This window comes from Silene latifolia, chromosome 9 (genome assembly GCF_048544455.1).
Source record: "Silene latifolia isolate original U9 population chromosome 9, ASM4854445v1, whole genome shotgun sequence".
NCBI lineage: Eukaryota > Viridiplantae > Streptophyta > Magnoliopsida > Caryophyllales > Caryophyllaceae > Silene > Silene latifolia.
Genome location: NC_133534.1, coordinates 25,327,932 through 25,346,655, shown reverse-complemented (window position 1 = coordinate 25,346,655; position 18,724 = coordinate 25,327,932). Strand labels below are relative to the sequence as shown.

Here is an 18,724-nt window from a genome sequence, read left to right as displayed (position 1 = left end):
GGTTACAAACCGGGAAGAGTGGAGGGAGGAGTCCATCGTGCGGGGCGCAATCCTTAGGATCAACGGAGTAGGTGGAAGATGGAGCCAGAGGGGTGGTCAGAAGGTGGGTAGTGGTCATCAAACGAGGGGAGGGCGGTGGTTCAGTGAGGTTAAGGTGGGGCTTTTTGTTGGTAGTTTATTTACAGGTTACTTTTCAGAAAAATTTCGGTTGTTTGGCCAAACTTTTATAAAAACGTTTTTTTAATAAATATTTATGTTTGGCGTAACTACTTTTATGGGCATTTTAGGCACTATAGTGAAAAGTTGAGGTAGAAGTAACAATTTCCTAGTTCTACTTTTAGGGGTTAGTTATCAACTTTTGGCTTTTTAAAAACACTTTTAATCCTCCCTAATTTATGGTGTTTGGCATAGTTTCTACTTTTTTAACTACGAAAACACTTTTAAAGCTAGGCCAAACACCACCTTAATCGTCTCCGAGGGATTAAAATACCACTCGCAAAAATAAATAAATAAATAAATAAATATAATGATTGAAACGGGGAGTAACAAGTAATATTTTGTGAAAATATATTTATATACACTCCTAATATATAGTATACACTTAGTAAGTGTAAATTACAGAATAAGTTGTACTCGTATAAAATTATGAAAACAAGACCACAATTGCAAAAAAAAAAAATCACTTTAAATAGAAATGCCTTTTAAGCCAGCTATGAAAAAGAAAATGAAAATTTTCTTATGATATGGGTCGAACAGAACTGGTCAGGACCCTAAAATAAAAACTCCCCAACTTTACCACTGGATCACTGACATAATTTTATATCGGTAGGATAACTGGGGTAGCGAAAGTCCATCTTCCTCCATTATTTTTCTGTTTTTTCTGGATTTGGGGTAGCGATTATCGCTACCCCTTGCTACTCACTAGCTTCGCCCCTGTGTATACTATGTTTGCTTTAAATGGTCATTTGGAGTCCAAGCAAGGAGTCTCGGTATATGTCTCGAAAGGAGACTATATTTAAAGTTGGGTGTGGAGCCCAACATGTGCGGGTGCGAGAAGGATCGCATACCGTTTCAGGATAGATTGCTCATCAATAAAGATAGAAGGTGCAAATGACAAGATGGTCACGTTGAAGTAGCACAAGGTAAGACATGCTTTACAAATAAACGATTTGAAAGTATTAAAAGGAGGCCAGGCCGTCATAAGGAACCAAAGTCAAATGGCAGAAGATCCTAAGGCAAGCTCTTCAACAAATTTCACACGCTCAGTTTGCATTGGTAGGTAGTGTTTTTCTACCGTGTGTTTTATTGATTGTAAGTGGCCTTGGAAGACATACATGTTCCATAATCAAGCATGTTGGCATATGAGATTTGAGAGTATGGCAAAAGTCTCAAAGGTCTGGGTCTAGAGATCGAAATGATAACCAAAGACAGTTTTGTGCATTATAAAATTTGTAGAAGACGGTCACGCTAAAAACTCGATGGTCGGTGGTCGATGTGAGTATGTGTGGCGGTACCTGAAAAGATATGATGTATATATTTAATGTAAATTGTTTGGTATTCTATTAGCTATGCGTTAGGAAGCTGAGTCATTAGCTTTTATTAGGAGTTTAGTTCCTTATTTTGAGGAGATAGAGTTGTATATATTGAACTCATCCAAATGTTGGAAGATAAGATGATTATTCCACAATTCCATCTTCTTCTTGCTTCTAAATTTATTATGGTTATCAGAGCAACGATCCAATTCATTTTCTAAATCAAAAAATTATACAAACTCACAAAAGGCAAATAAAAAAAAACAAAATGAAAGGAGCAGACAACTCAGGCAAGAAGAATGGAGAGAATGAAAGACGTGTTATATCAATGGCGTCACCATTTTACCTATATCCCTCTGATAGCCCCAACATGTCACTTACATCACCCAAATTCAACGGCACCAATTATGATCTGTGGGCCGATGCCGTTAGGAATGGTTTGGATGCTAAGAATAAATTGGAGTTCATCGATGGGAAGGTCCGAAAACCTCCAGGAGATGAAGGAGAGGATAATATTGAGTTAGTGGCATGAAGGCAATGTAATGCCATGGTTAAAGGATAGTTAAGAAGTTCAATTGATGAGAAATTGCACGCAAGTATCACGTTCTCTGGGAGCGTGAAGGAGATATTGGACGAATTGCGTGATCGTTAGATGACTGGAAACGCCCCACGAGTTCACCAATTGAAGAGTAAACTAAGTGCGTGTAAGCAAAAGAAGGAGTCAGTGGTAGAATATTATACCCGTCTCAAGACAATATGGGATGAACTGACTAATTACTCGAAAGTGCAGCAATGCACATGTGGGGCTGCCGTAGCATTGGCAAAGGAACGAGAGGAAGAGAAGGTCCATCAATTCTTGATGGGACTCGATGACAAATTGTATGGACATATCCGTACAAATATTTTGATGGAAGACCACCCTATCTTCTCTCTCACAAGAGCATATGCACTTGTATTACGAGAAGAGACACATGCGAGCATATGGGGAATGAAGAGGAAGTGCTACCATGAGAGGTCAGAATAATGAAGGAGAAAACATATCGCACTGCACATTTTGTAATAAAGATTATCTCACAGAGGATATATGTTATAGCAAGCACGGATATGAGCTCGTGAAAGCGCGTGGACGAGGCAGAGGACGAAGAAGAGCTAGCAATGGCAGAGGCAACTATGTCCGAGGAGGAGGAAGGACCGGAGGCTGAGGAACATATCATGCCAATGCTGTTGGCACCACGTTAGGATCGAACACGACTAATTCTTCAAGTTTGTCTTTCAATGCAGAGGAAATAGAACGCATTCAGGCCTATCTTGCTGCCAGTCCAGAAGGAAATGACAAGCTCACAGGTATGCTCACTAATATTGATATCGAGTGCTTGTTGACAGCGGCTGCTCACATCATATGACGGGAAGGCGAGAATGCTTAACAAACATTCGAAAGATGGAAAAGTCGATTGTTGAATTACCAGATGGAAGAACTGTCGAAGCTACAGATCATGGAGAAGTTGTTTTGAACAGAAACTCCATATTGAAATATGTCCTTTATGTGCCTACGTTGCAATGTGATTTAATTTCAGTTGGGCAATTAATTAGAGAAAATGATTGTGTATTAACGTTTTACCGTGACTTTTGTGTTATACAGGACCGGCTTACGAAGACGGAGATTGGACGGTCTGATGCACGCAATGGGGTTTATTATTTCAGGAAAGAAAAGAGGGATGCAGCCTGCTCAGTTGATGTATAGAAGGATTCAAAGCTTTGGCATGCCAGATTAGGGCATCCTTCGAGTAACATTTTGTCTCAGTTTTCAAATTTGGTAGGCAAAAGACTATTTTGGAATTCTAGTCAGGTTTGTGATGCTTGTTGTAAGGATAAAAAAACCCGAACTCCCTTTTTGCTTAATAATAAACGGTGTGGATATTGTTTGGTTTGATTCATTGTGATATTTGGGGCGGTTATAGCACACCTAGTCTATCTCGATCTCATTTTTTCTTAACGATTGTCGGTGACCATAGTAGGCATGTGTGGGTGTTTTTAATGAAGGACAAAGGTGAAGCAGATGACACATTAAGGGCTTTTCTTCAAATGATTAAAAATCAATTTAATACTTGTGTTAAAATTGTACAAAGCGATAATGGAACGGAGTTTTTGTCAGGAGACATGAAATCATATTATGCAGAAAACGGTATCATTTTTAGAACTAGCAACGCCGGCACACCACAACAGAATGGTCGGGTCGAGAGAAAACACCGACATATTCTTGAGAAGGCACAAGCATTACGATTTCAGGCCCATTTACCGATTAAGTTCTTGGTGGAATGTGTGTTGACGGCGGCATATTTAATTAATAGAACTCCGACATCTCTTTTAGATGGAAAAACACCACACGAGCTACTGTATGGCGAGAAACCACAATTCGACAACATTAAAGTATTTGGCTGTCTTTGTTATGTACATAACAAGGATAGGAATCGAGATAAATTTGGGGAGCGAAGAAAGCGATGTATATTTCTAGGCTATCCCCACAACAAGAAAGGATGGAAGGTTTTCGATTTAAGCGAAAATAAACTGTTTGTGTCAAGAGATGTTCTGTTTTTCGAAGAAGAATTACCCTTTTCGCCTGAGGATTTTAATTCAAATACTTATCAGAGTTCAAATGATACCAATTTTATTGAAACCCAATAAGAATGGGACACACAGGAGGCGATCAGTGCAGGCACCCTCGACGAAAGGGGGAGTGAAACAACCAGTACGGGGGACAATCCAGTGACAAGTCCAACTGTGAACTTACAGAACGAAGAGAATACAAGGGACGTTCAGAACAAGGAGACAGTTGAGTATGGTGATGAATAGCAGCCTGCCAAAACGCTTGGTAGAGGAGCTCGACAGAAATTCGAGCCCTATTGGCGTAAAGACTATAGCTGCAAATCGACTGGAATAATAAACCCCACAACAAAAAATGATCATACCGTCCAGTCGAAGTCGAAAAAGCCAGGTACCCGTTATCCTTTAGTCAATTACGTTAATACAAATTGTTTTTCTAAGGTGCACAGGGATTTCTTGGCGGCTATTGATGAAGAAAGAGAGCCACGACATTACTTTGAGGCACCAAGAAATGAGAAATGGCGTGAAGCGATGCGGAAAGAAATTGATGCCCTTGAAAGAAATGAAACATGGAAGATTGTTTCACTACCCCATGGGAAGAAACCCATTGGATGCAAATGGGTATATAAGATAAAACATAAGGCAGATGGAACGGTCGAAAGATACAAAGCACGACTCGTAGCACAAGGGTTCACTCAAGTGGAAGGGATAGATTATCACGAGACATATGCTCCGGTTGCGAAAATGATGAGTGTACGATGCCTATTAGGAGTAGCCACGGCAAAGAAATGGACTATTGAACAATTAGACGTAAATAACGCGTTCTTACATGGAGATTTAGAGGAAGAAGTATATATGAGAATCCCACAGGGATTCGAAAAAAAGGATGGGAATAAAGTTTGCAAATTGGAAAAATCTTTATATGGATTGAAGCAAGCTTCGCGGAATTGGTTTTCAAAATTGACCGAATTCCTGCGCGGGTTTGGATTTGTTCAGTCATGGGCCGATTATTCATTGTTTACTCGCAACAAAGACGAAGTTTTTATTGGGGTTCTAGTATATGTCGATGATATGGTAGTTGTGAGCAACAATGGAGAAGCGTGTAGCAGGTTCAAGCATACACTGGATAAGCGATGGTACAAAAGATTTAGGTCGACTCAAATACTTCTTGGGTATAGAAGTGGCACAAAGTTCAAGGGGATTGCTTCTTAATCAAAAAAAGTATGCGCTTGACATCATTGAAGAGGCTGGAATGTCGAATGCAAAGCCAGTATATACTCCGATTCAACAGCATCACAATCTTGCATTGGCCAAAGGGGAGTTGTTGAAAGATGTGATGAAGTATCGAAGAATTGTAGAAAAACTTGTCTATTTAGCGATTACCCGGCCGGACCTCGTGTACGCAGTCTATATACTTTCTCAGTTCGTCCATCAGCCACAGAAGGAACATTGGGATGGTGCAATGCGGATGGTACGTTACTTGAAGTTGGCTCCGAGTAAGGGAATCCTTATCAATAGTAATTCGAATTTACAGTTACAAGGTTTTTGCGATTCCGATTATGCAAGTTGTCCGTTGACAAGGAGGTCTTTGAGTGGGTATTTCGTTTCCTTGGGTGGAGCACCAGTTTCATGGCGTGGCAAGAAACAAGTGACAGTGGCAAAGTCTACAGCGGAGGCGGAATACCGCGCTATGACTGTTGTAATGAGTGAATTAATTTGGCTAAAATATTTTTTAGCTTCATTGGGCGTGTTTCACACACAGCCTATGGATTTGTTTTGTGATAATCAAGCCGCACTTCATATTGCACGGAATCCGGTCTTTCACGATCGAACCAAACGTATCGAGATTGATTGTCACTTCGTCCGACAATATTTGGTGAACAAGACTATCAGGACACGTTTTGTGCGCAACAAGGAACAAGTAGCTGACGTGTTTACAAAGGCCTTGGGAGGTGAGGCTTTCGGTTATCTTCAAGGCAAGTTGGGACTCGGTTTACCGAGGGCTCCAACTTGAGGGGGAGTGAAAAGATGCGATGTATATATTTAATGTATATTGTTTGGCATTCTATTAGCTATGCGTTAGGAAGCTGAGCCATTAGCTTTTATTAGGAGTTTAGTTCCTTATTTTGAGGAGATAGAGTTGTATATATTGAACTCATCCAAATGTTGGAAGATAAGATGATTATTCCACAATTCCATCTTCTTCTTGCTTCTAAATTTATCAGTACCGAAATGCGGTAGCCGTAGAATTTCAAGAAGGCATAGTATTGTGAAGATTTTCGTCCTACTGGCATGGATGAAGTTTGAAGAAAGCGAGAATACAAAGGTCTCGCAAATTTTGATTACGACAAAGTACGTAACGTGAAGTATGGTTCGGCATGGCAAGAAGTCAAACAAAGATCCGACAAATTTTGGATCAAGGGGGGGGGGGGGTCTGTTGGATCACAATGATCCAAAGTATTAGTCAAATTATTGTTTCCTATTATTAAGTTAATTTGTTATTACGATTCCTAATATTTAGGTTAGTTAGGTCTAATGATTTGAGATCATGTGATGGTGTGTGTGGTGGGTATCATCCCACTTCTTCCTAGTTTGTAGAATTTAGTTGAGTACTGTAAGCCTATTTAAGGGCCCTAGATGTATTCGATTTATTTGAGTTTGGTTACTAGTAAAACGTCTCCATATAATCTCACTCTCCTCTCATTTTTAGTCTATCAATTGATTCACACATGATAAATTAATATGGATTAATTTCTTGTGGGTCTATTCCTTCCGGAATAAAGACGTTTAAAATATGTGATAAAATATAACTCGTTTTCTATATACGTACGTTAGAAGTTTGGTTCAACTCCTCCGTCTCAACATCAATGTTTGTCTAGACTTACTCCGTCTAAATGCTTTTCTCGTTCAAAATTTTAGTGGTATTACGTACAATCCACCCACGTTAAGAAAAAAGTTCGTTCTCGAAGGTATAGTGAAAAATAAAATAAAAAAACAACTCAGAATTGTGAGAAAATTTTCAAAGAAAACAGGTGAGGAAGTTGTCCGACATCAGGAAAATAAGGAGGTTATGATACGTTTATAAGAGATTCCACAAACTATATGGGGGTGTTTGGCCAAGCTTTCTAAGTGCTTTTCTAATTGTAAAAGTAGAAGCTGGGCCAAACACTATAGTTTAGGAAGATAAAAAACTACTTTTAAAAAGTCAAAAATTAATAAAAAACTACTAGAAACAGAAGCACCAAATTGATGCTTCTGCTTCTACTTCTCCCAAAAACTCTTAGGATTATGGAAACTAAAAAAAAACTAAAAAAAAAACTCATTCTAGAAAGTAAAAGTTATTTCATATAAACTAGGCCAAACAGCACCTATATTAGTAACAAGGTTGTGTGCTTATGAACTTCTGTAGTTCATTTGTCGCGTAAACTAAATAACTCTATTCTCTTCTCCTTTTTCTCTGCGACAGAGACGACGCTCACAAAGGCTTACTTATAATAATATAAAAAGAAAAAGTTAATATTGTATGCGCAATTTGGGTTTCTAGTTGTAGTTTTGATGGAGATGGTTTTACCCCGTCTACTCTTTTGTGAGATTCTTCTGTATCTGAGGAAACAAAAGTTATATCGGTATCCTCTTTCTATGTCCGGTCAATTGTTGTTCTTTGGTTTTGGCACAAAGACCAAGCTAACAGGATAAAGCCAATTATTAAATGGCAAGTGGACCAAATTGAGGGTAAATGATCAAATTACACGTCAAATCCGTTCTTAATTTTTAAATAATTAAGAGATTTTTATGACAGTTAATAGACTATACAACTGTTGTATAATGCTATTATATAACCAAGGATACTTTAGTCTTTTTCCCCTTATAATTGTTGTAACCTACAAAACAAATTCAACCTAACTCTCCTTCTCTCTCTAACTCTCTCCATATTTTTCTAACTGTTTCTCCAATTACTCAATCATCTTCTCCCTCAATCTCATTTTTTCAACTATTTTTATTCTCCCTCTCTAAAAAAATTCAAAGATTTAATCAATAATTACAATTTGTGGTGGACAAAGCAAGATACATCAAATTTACGTGGCTCTAGAACTTTACGCGGAAGATTTCTTATAGAGCTCGAAAACTTTACTCTCTAGCTTGGAAAATATATCATAAAAGCTCCAAATCATTATGCTTTCTGAAACGCCGAAACTATTATGTAAGTTAGGATTTTTTCGTAAAACGGGTCCCAAAAATCATAATTCATAAATCATAGTCAATTCACGAAGTCAAGTTTGTCTGAACTTAAATTTATTAATAACTCACGAAGTTGAAATTAGATACATACAAAACTCGAAAACTTTGTTTGTAAGCTCATAAAATTTCTTACAAAACTCGTAAAGTTTCTTACGTAGCTCGAAAGAGTTACTCACAAGCTCGGAATATATCTTAAAAAGCTCAAAATCTTTACTTGTAAACTCAAAAAAATACAAGGCTAAAAAAATTACATAGCTCGAGAAATTTACTCGAAAGCTCATAACGAATCATACAAAACTCGAAATCTCAAGATATGCCCAAAAAATACATGTCAATATACAAATTGATATCAAAATTTACCTCAAAATATTGTTAGAAACATTTTCTTGATGGAATTATCAATTTCTTATATTTTTCCATCATACGATAAATAGGAGAGCAATGAGAGAAGTGTGAGAGGTTTAACGTTTGATTTTTGGTAGGTTTTAGTTTTAGTTTTTTTTTTTTTTTTTTTTTTTTTTTTTTTATTGAGTTAGCTTGAGTCAGTTGTATAATGCTAGTATACAACTGGTTGTAGGATAGTATTTGTGTTTTTATGATCATATATATATATTCACTAGATCTAGAAATTTAAAATCTAAAATACATGAAAACAAATTAAATACTACTAAAATCGAGTACTTTTATAAGCTTGATTTTAAAAAATATTTTATTCTATCAAACATAGTTAAGTAGAATCATTTTATTTTTAATATTTATACAATTAATTATGATAAAAAGTACTTTATAGTTATTATGTTAGATTAAACGACAAGGTTAATTTAAAAAATATACTATACTTGTGCAAATTTTTTTACACTTTTTCTTTTTGTCGCCCAAAAATTACTTATATCGCCCGTTTAAATTACTAAATTACCCTTCTACAGAATCTACACTTAACACACTCACCTAATTACCCTTCTAAAGTCAACACTCATCATTAACAAATCATCGCCTTACATTTACCCTGCTTCCCTACCGGACTGAATTTCTTAGCCATTTGGCGCGGCTGTGACGACAACCGACAATGACGACGACGATAACACAACTAAGCTAAATTAATCTCGTTAATTTTAATTCATTACTTGAATTGTTTATATTAGGTATAAAATCAATAGATAGAGTGGCGAATTGCAAAATACAACAAGTTTTCCCTTAATCTGGAAATTCAGGACTGAATTGGAGCGGCGAATTGCAAATTATACAATAAAACCATTTAATTGCAAAATATGGTAATTTGGTTGTGTAGTTCGTAATTGAATATGAAAATTTCATACTCAGAATAGTCGAATATTTACATCTTAGAATTGAGGGAAATTCTATTCGACTTACGATATCGTCGCGGGGTTGTTGAGGCTCGTTTCTGTGACGGTACGTGCGTCGTGGTGTGCGTCGTGTTGGATACACGACATAGTAGCGGAGTGGTCGTGTTAGTCGCATGAGATGGGGCTGGGTTTGTCGTTTAAGATGCACAAAATAGCAGGGGTTTCCTCGTGTGGTCAACACGATATGCCGTGGCGTCGTCGTTTTGTTTGGACGAAATTTCCATGGTCGTTGTCGGCTTGTCGCCATGTCCGCACGAAATGTCAGTGGTTTCATCTTGCTCGGACTGAAAGTGCTCCTTTTGTAACTCCTTGAACTGGAATAGTGCTACTAGATCCGAATTGACTTTGATTTAGGTGGGACGAATAGGGGGCTTATTTTGAGTAAACCATTAAATACTCCATACAAGACTCTAATCAGGAAAGCACAAATAGAGGGGCCCGAATATCTAATAAAGCTCATATTTTTTTAAATAGAACTCGGTTTCTTTATTACAAAACTCAGATTATACATTGTACAACTAATACAACTTGTGGTATAATCCATCAATTGTCAAGAAAGGGAGATGCCGGTCTTTTAAGCGTGCAAGTATATACAACATATCGGTATCAATACTTGGTCTAACAATGCAAGTCGCATCTGCAAGTGTGCTACGAACTTGTTATAAATAGGTTACCGGCGTTGCGAACATATATCGCACAATAATGGAACTGATAGAACTAGGCGTTGAGGCAACGAAACTAACCGTGCACCTAACCGTAGGTGCCGCGCAGCTAACAGTAGGTGCCGTTAAAGCCGTAGGCAGCGGGGTCGGGTGGGCTATGGACAGAAATAGACTCAAGAAAGGTGATGTTCTCCTTCACGAACAGGCGGAACAAGAGAGGCAAGCAGATCGTCTTAGAGGAAGCTTTCCTGACATAAAGGAGCATTGCCTTCACCCGCAACATCCACTCAAATTTGAAGAAGATGGCGAATTGTTTTCGTACGTACTATATTTTTACGCCTTTTGCATGCTATTACGTTTACTTGTTTTTTTTTTAAAAAAAAAATCCGAGTTGAAGTATTTTTTAGTCATAAAATATAATGGTGTATTTGTACAGGTGTGGCGCTTGCACACAGGAAGGCACAGGCAATCGGTACAGTTGCAAGAGCTGCGATTTCAAAATGCACCACCCTTGCGCAGTCTCAAACCAAATAATGACGAGTTTAATATCAGAAACGATCAAGGTCGGAGAGATTATCGACGCTCATCCACTCAACTTGTCCATTGAAAATTCCGAGTACACTTGCGGCTTATGTAACAATAAGAGGAAAAAAAAGCACAGATACTATTGTGAGCCATGCAACAGCTACTTTGACCTAATTTGTGCTAATCATCCAGCCCGATTGTTATCGTTTCTTCACCCACAACACGAATTGGAACTTAAAACACGGCATAATTTCAAGTAATGTGCAACTTTTGGTTTTTATAACAATAGTTTGACTAACAAAGAATATATTACCTCATTATTGTCGTTAATTTAGTTCGCGTGAGGGTGGGAGTCTAGTGGTTAAAATTTGGGTGAAATTCCAAAAGGGCTCAGGTTCAAGCCTCGATCCTCAAGAGCAATCTTGTGGACGGAATATTTATGGCCCGAGGCCTATGACTCGCGGGTTTATCCGGTGCGCACCTAAGATAGCGGCCGCGGGTTCCTCGTCACCAAAAAAAAAAATGTTCAAAATATAAATTGACCAATTTAAAAAATGGGGTGAATGTCGAAATGAAGCAATTTATATTCCTTGTACGAAGTAGTTCGTAATTGCTATGATTTTGGTCACGAATCCTAACTTATACGCTGATATAAAACAAATTGTCAAAAAATATTACAGGAATTGTACAATGTGTAACCATGGTGGGGAGTCTAATAACAGGGTGTACAGTTGTGATGAATGTGAATTTTTCGTGCACCCGGATTGTGCCACGAGAAATCAATATGCTCAACATTCGTTACACCCGGACCATATGTTGGTGTTTATGGCGGTTCCAAGCAAGACAAAGGTCAACTGCAGGGCTTGCAACAAAAAGTGCAAACAGTGGTCTTATTCATGCAATGTTTGCCAAGGTGTATCTTTTCATACAGAATGTATTATTGGCTCTACGGTTACTGGCGGCGGCGGCGGCAGCAGCAGCAGCTCTGTAGACCGATTTGTTGATGAGTGTTTAGAAGAGTAACTACGGGAGTCTTTTCTGGAGAGTCACAAATTAACTTTGCCCGTCAACAACTTATCTCAGTGTTCCATTTGTCTCAATAATTTTTATTTTTATTTTATATTTTAATATACTCATCATTAAAAAGAAAAGTAAAAAATTAATGAGATGGAGGTGTGGAAATAGGATCTCGTGCGAACTGAAAGTTCGGTACGAACTTACGAACTAACAATAAAACCAAGATAACTTCCCTGATTAAAACAAAAGCCCACACCCAATCTCACATAAACTCCCAAACACAAAACCCAATTTCCAAACCCAACTTCCCTGACATCCCCCTCCTCTGACATCTACGACCACCACAACTGACGCCTTGCTGCCGTCGAGTTTCCGACCACCGTACCAAGATCCCTCCGGTGATTTTGTCGGCATCATCTGCCTATTTCTCCATTGATCGACCTTCTGCAATTACCAATGCTGATACAATCGGAAATTCAGACTTCTATCAAACATAATCCCCAATCCCTACCCCGTGATTTCCTCACTCTATCAAACACCATTACCTATCCTCTCCGTCATCCACCAAAATGTCGGAGCTCCATCCTTAACGTCGTCGGCGCATCACTAGACCTAATCGCACCTTCTTCAGTCTGATAGGTTAGTTCCATCATTAGAGGAAGCCACAGAACTTCGGTGCAGTCGCGATTTCTCTTTCCTCATGACAACCTTAACCTGTACAGGTTTGCAACCTTCACCGACTTCAACTTTTTCAGCTTTTTCCCTGGCTCTTCTACCCCTTCCTTGTTTCTAATGTATCTTTCTTGAGTTGTGAATGTTCTGATGGCCATTTTCAACTTGTATGAATCTATAATTAGTGGAATCTGATGCAATTTGGTAACTTTTTCTTTTTTCCCCTTTTTAGACTTTTGGTGTGATGTGATTTTGTTGATTCTTTACACTATTTTGAATAAACTGGGAATAGTTTCTATTTGTACAGTGGGTGTGAATGCTATCTATGTCATTCTAATTATTTTCCTAACGAAAATAAAAGTGATTTTCTGTACTTTTGCATTTGGATGGGCAGATTCTTTTGGAGTAACTTTTATCAATGTACTTCTATAAGTTATTCACTTAATGCCCTTGTGCTAGAAACATAGGAGTATCTCATAAGTTAGATACACTCTTTTAGCAAGATCGATAAGCTAGATACACTCCCCTAACTTGCTAGATGCACACCTCTGTCAAGCTAGATACACACGTTTATATATTTAAGTTACTAGATACGCTTAGGTGTAAGGAGTACGGTCCTCCTGGAGGACACACGAATTTTTCTTCTTTGAGTTGCTAGTACGCTTATATATTTAAGTTACTAGATACGCTCCCTTAAGTTACTAGATACATTTCTATAAGTTTCTAGATACACTCATTTAAATTGTTATACATACCAGCTAGATACATTATTTTTAAATATAAGTCTTTACTTTGATGGATACACTCATTTACCTTATCAAATACACATCGTGCAGATAATTGAGACGTGTTATCGTGCAGATATGGTGATTTGACTAGATAAAATGGTGTTACCTTTTTGATTTATACATATGGGGCATGATATAAATGTGGTACTCTATATGATTGAATACAAGTTGAAAGAGTAAAATTAAAGGATGGTTTTCATTTTTCAAAGCTGTATGCCTGTATGTGGGGTGTGTTTAGTAGTAGTACATTGTCTGTTAGTGGGGTGGGTTTGTGTTGATAGAGAGATTAACATCCCTTTCTTTATTTTCTTTTTACTTTTTTTTTTTGGAATTTCAGGGTATTTGCTCAGATGAGTACTATAAATACCTTTTCTGAAGCCTTACTATATCATAAATTTCATGCATTTTTACTTGCTTTTCTTTACACACTTTTTGCTCTCTATCAAAAATAACATACACAAGTCATCCTGTTAATCTAATCACATTGATTTTCTACTGTTTAGCATTATATGTCATTGATATTATGTAACTTAGTGTAACTATTGACACAGGGTTTGTTATTGGTTTCTTTCTGTTGTAGTTTAGTCCTATAAGGTGAAAATGGTTGATATGAAGGAGCAAAAGTTTTTGACAGTGGCACCCTTTGAGTAAGAATTTGTGTTAGAGTTGAGCAAATTTTGCTTGTGAGAGGAAATTCAAAAGGATAAGTACTCTAATAAGAACGTCCCATTGTGATGTACCTTAAGAAATTCTATGCATAGTTTGTATGACTATGTCAGCAAGGCATCATCCAGCATCATATAGTTTTAACTCAAGCATGCTCGCGCCAACAGTAAGATTTCAAATGTAAATTGGATGGCAAAGTTTGATAAGGAAATCATAAGATTAGAAACTACGGATAAATGTGAGTGACAAGGATATTAGTCTGTTTTATATTTTACTAAAAATGTCAGTGTCCATGGCAAAGTTGAAGCAAAGAATTGAGATCACTAAAAAAAGTTCGGTTTTTAGTTTATTTCTTTACACCTATCTATGAAAATCTGAAATTTTTATGAACTCTGATATAAGAGGCGGTTCTCCTCGCTTTTATGGTTCTCTTGAGTAATTATCAGTATTGTAATTTGATTCAAATGAACTACTCCTACTCTGTTACACCATAGGAATCACATCTCACATGTTGCTACACTCGATTAAAGTTTCACCAAGAGAATACACACCTCTGTCAAGCTAGATACACACCTCTGTCAAGCTAGATACACACGTTTATTTTCATAGATACACTAATTTACCTTGCTAGATATACATCTCTTATAAGCTAGATATACTTTATTGCCTTGCTAGATACACATACACTCGTTAAGTTAGGGCACATGAACAAGCTATTGTTGGTGATAGAGAAGCAAAAATACTTGGGTAATTGTTTCTTTTTCATGTTTATATTTTTTATCACATCCATTAGGTAATTCATATAACAATATGCCTCTTTTTTACCGCAGGCAACTCCTAGATTGAGTGAAGACAAAGTGAAGCAGTGTGTTGATCCCAAACTGAATGACAGCTATCCACCAAAAGCAGTCGTTAAGGTTCTCCTCATCCCCTTGTTTTTAATGTATAATGTCCATTGGTAGCTCTTGTAGTTATGTCCTCAGATGTTTCCTTATGATTATGGTATTTTGGTTTTCAGATGGCAGCAGTTGCAGCACTGTGTGTTCAGTATGAGGCTGATTTCAGGCCAAACATGAGGATTGTGGTGAAGGCTCTCCAACCTCTTCTCAATGCTAAACCACCAGGACCTGAACAACACGCTTGATCATTTTCCGACATGAAATTACTTCTTTTCTACTTGTTTATTTCCTTTTTCCCTCTTCTGTGTATCTCTTTATATTCCAAAACAGTTCCCCTCAAAATCTCTGAGTCTCATTGTAACCAGCCAATAGCATTTCAACAGTTTTTGTCCACTTGATTTAGAAGCACTATTTCTCCCACATCTTCCTTCATGTGAGATTCATATTTTTTTAGTCGATTTATAGTGCACTACTGCACTGGAATATGCTTTCTCATGAGGTATAAAATACCTTCTATTTCCTTCTGGTTTACGGAGTAGATTTGTAAGTTTTCTGCAGCACAGTACAAGAATATGTTGTATCAGAAATTGTAAAGCTATCATTATCAGGCTCAAACAGGAGATTGTATAAAAGAATGTACCATTTATACTACATAAAATGTATTATTGTGTACCTGGGATAACTATAATTATCAGGCTTAACAGGAGTACTTGTTTATACTACATAAAATGTACTCTTAGATAAATAAAAAGTCCTAGGTATACTTACATTATACGGCTAGGATATAATTAAAATATCTTTCGTTTTAGTTACATAAAAATTGGGTGACATTCAAATTTCTAAATGCACTCATTTACCTTACTTGATCTTGCTAGATACACAACTCTGTCAAACTAGATACATATGTTTATCTTCATAGATACACATCTCTGTCAAGTTAGATACACTCTTTTACCTTACTTGATACACATATCTTATAAGCTAGATACACTTTTTTTTCCCTTGCTAGATACACATCTTTGTCAAGCTAGATACATTTCTTGTCAAGCTAGATACACTTCTTGTCAATTTTGGACAATCAAGCAACATTCAACTCGGACAATCAATATGAACCTCCTTCACAGGAACTGAACCATGTCTATAAAACTTTCAAACTTTCTGAGAACATTACTAGTTGCTTTTAGTGTTTCTGTATCATGTATGAAACACTCCACGTGTTCAAGAAATGGAAATGTAGTGGCAAGGTCTGCAAACAAAGTGAGCTCTCGAATGCCAGCACAAGCAGCAGGGCTGATTTGATATTCAGTTTCAGCATCACATTTGAAACAATTCAAGATTAGTGTTGACAATAGCAACACGATCGATCCAACCACTCTCAATTTCAATCAGGGCATTTTTCCGTTTAGGAAACTTCCAGAGCTCTAGAGGATCCATCAGGAGAGCGACATAATCAGGAACTAGCATTTCAGTTCCAGGAAACAATTCAAGAAAAGCAGAAACAACACATATCTTATTACCGGTGACACCACATTACACCACAGAGTCGCCCACCACCATTCACTACTATACCCTCGGAAGACGAAGACGACGCCAACAAATGAATCTTAGTATAAAACTTATGTTTCCGGCTCGGAATATTCCGCAGACGCACAAAGTGCTCTTACCTTTTGCAATTATGATTGTAAACTTGTAGTTCTAGTATATTACAATCAAATTTTTCATAAATTAACCAAAAATATAGAAAACAAATTGATGATGGCTTGAGATACCACCAGAAGACGAGGAGTCGTCGACAAAGGAGAAGTGACGGCGAAGGGAAGCGAGTGGCCGAAGTAAGTGGAGGGTCAGTGATAGTGCATCAGTCAGGGATGGTGAAGTTGCCGCTGTTTCGGTGACAACGGACACGGAGAGAGGATGGAGAAGGTCGGGGTGCCGTCGTATGATTAAAAATGATGACTTGAGGCACCACCGGAGGTCGGGGTGCTATCGCCGGTGGTTCAGATTCTCCGTCGGCGGTCAGGTGGTGGATTGAGTGATGGAAGGATGAGGGTGGCTACTGTTGTTTGAAATTGGGATGGAGAAGGTTATGGGAGGGTTGGGCTTAGATGGATTATAAGAGGGTTGGGCTTTGAGTCTTTTATTGAAAATCCAGCCAGTTAAGTCAGTTCGTACGGTTCGCACCGTAGTTTAGTTCGCACCTGACCCCGACCCTGGAGGTGTGTGTATAAATATTTATATTTACATGTCCGTGTGACTTGTGATGACTTTAAGTTCATGTCTGATTGTTTGGTAACATGTACTCGGTACTCCTATATGATACATTGATACATTTGCCTATGGGAATTTTTTTTAAAAATGCCGTTATTTTGGAAAGTATTTAACGAAATGGCGTTGAAATAAAAGTATTTACGCCCTCCAAATTTTAATGTTATTCCCATTTCATTAAAATATTACTCAGATGTATAGAGAAATGTGAAGAACATATATATTTTGACGGAGTATGTTTTAAGGGTCCATGTTAACAACTATCTTAAAAGAAAAAATACTGAAAGTTGTTGTGCACCATAGACAATGAGTAGATTATACAACCTGCTGTATGCAGTTGTATGATGCAAAATCCGAGCTGTGTACTAAAATTTTCGAATTTTATTTAAAAGAATATAAGTTATGCTGTAAAATTTTTGAACTCACACACTTAAACATGAAAAATTACCTCTTACAAAACTCAGAAAAATTACACATAAGCTCGAATTAATGTATAGGGTTGTAAAATGTTATACAACTGGTTGTATAGTATTATTTGTGCACCATAGAGGTTTTGTTATTTTTTTTTTCAACAATGCTTCTGTCAACAGTTAGATAATCAACTAATATAAAATTTTATTTGATAAAATTAAGTAACAGAAAGATTTAATGCAAATATTTAATACATTTATTTAAATATATAAGCCTAATAAAATTATGTAATAGTAACAAATATAACTCTATTATTAATGGTAATAATCGTAGCAACATTTGATGTATCAAATCCCCTATTTACTAAATGAATAGGTGAAACTCTTATTTATCCCGCCTAAATAATATTTCCTAAAATAAAGTGTAGTATTTTTAGCATATATTATTATTGTAGATACCCAGTATCTGTTGAGTCTCCAACAAACACCCGATGATTATCGGACTACAACATGCTTAGCAATCGCAGCGTTTGATCGACAGTTTGTGTACAACTATACGTCGGAAAACTTAAAACGATTTCAAAAATAAAGCATTTCAAAACTTTTCAAAAGTACCTGGAGTGTTTAATGCACGACGACGGGGTCACAATGACACTAACTAGAGTCAAAACCGACACCGGACCAAAAACCGACTCAAAATTCAAATCCCGACTTCAACAACGAGTCAAACCGAGTCAAACACAAAAAACAAACCATTCAAATGCTTCCATGTTAAGATTTCCCGGAATCATACATGTCAAGTACAAATCAACTTCTTCCAAATTCTAGGATAGAACAAATCATGATTTCATCGTGTAATAGTGACAAGACACCTCGAAGACGTGCTACATGGCTCGCGCCTCTTTGAGCAGCCCATGCGGCCACGTAGCTCAAAACACACACAACCACCCATTTTTCTATAAATACCCCTCAAATGCCAGCATTTGAGAGTTACGCGAGTGTCCGCCCCCTCTTTTCTCCCTTAAAATTCTAGACTCGACTTCTCAAGTCACAATCCGACACGTGTTTACGACCTACCGATCGT

General features: G+C 37.4%; 3 protein-coding genes across 9 annotated transcripts; all 3 read left to right on the top strand.

The window, feature by feature from the left end:
* The first annotated feature begins 2,184 nt into the window (after window positions 1–2,184).
* On the top strand, window positions 2,185–2,556 carry LOC141600750 (uncharacterized). Its single transcript, XM_074420996.1, has one exon. The coding sequence runs from the start codon at window positions 2,185–2,187 to the stop codon at window positions 2,554–2,556; it is 372 nt and encodes a 123-aa protein (XP_074277097.1).
* A 2,829-nt stretch (window positions 2,557–5,385) lies between these two features.
* LOC141600749 (secreted RxLR effector protein 161-like) lies at window positions 5,386–6,147 on the top strand. The gene has a single exon (XM_074420995.1). It carries the CDS (start codon window positions 5,386–5,388, stop codon window positions 6,145–6,147), a length of 762 nt encoding a protein of 253 aa, XP_074277096.1.
* A 6,012-nt stretch (window positions 6,148–12,159) lies between these two features.
* LOC141599421 (putative protein kinase At2g41970) lies at window positions 12,160–16,732 on the top strand. 7 transcript variants are annotated; one of them, XM_074419422.1, is made up of 4 exons: window positions 12,160–12,662; window positions 13,986–14,232; window positions 14,897–14,983; window positions 15,085–16,732. In XM_074419422.1, exons 2-4 carry the CDS (start codon window positions 14,167–14,169, stop codon window positions 15,208–15,210), a joined length of 279 nt encoding a protein of 92 aa, XP_074275523.1. In that variant the 5' UTR covers window positions 12,160–12,662; window positions 13,986–14,166; the 3' UTR covers window positions 15,211–16,732. The 7 variants fall into 7 exon arrangements, 2 of the variants coding, with proteins under 2 accessions (XP_074275523.1, XP_074275524.1); XM_074419423.1 differs by having other exon boundaries at window positions 13,981–14,232; XR_012523831.1 differs by lacking the exon at window positions 13,986–14,232 and adding an exon at window positions 14,742–14,813 and having other exon boundaries at window positions 12,161–12,662.
* The last annotated feature ends 1,992 nt before the right edge of the window (window positions 16,733–18,724 follow it).

Excerpts from the sequence above, each read along its gene's own strand:
- LOC141600749 (XM_074420995.1), top strand. The coding sequence starts at position 5,386 with ATGTCGAATGCAAAGCCAGTATATACTCCGATTCAACAGCATCACAAT.
- LOC141599421 (XM_074419422.1), top strand. The coding sequence starts at position 14,167 with ATGACTATGTCAGCAAGGCATCATCCAGCATCATATAGTTTTAACTCA. Across the intron at positions 14,233-14,896 it reads CAAGCATGCTCGCGCCAACA|GCAACTCCTAGATTGAGTGA; the intron begins GTAAGATTTCAA and ends TTTTTACCGCAG. Across the intron at positions 14,984-15,084 it reads CACCAAAAGCAGTCGTTAAG|ATGGCAGCAGTTGCAGCACT; the intron begins GTTCTCCTCATC and ends TTTGGTTTTCAG.
- LOC141600750 (XM_074420996.1), top strand. The coding sequence starts at position 2,185 with ATGACTGGAAACGCCCCACGAGTTCACCAATTGAAGAGTAAACTAAGT.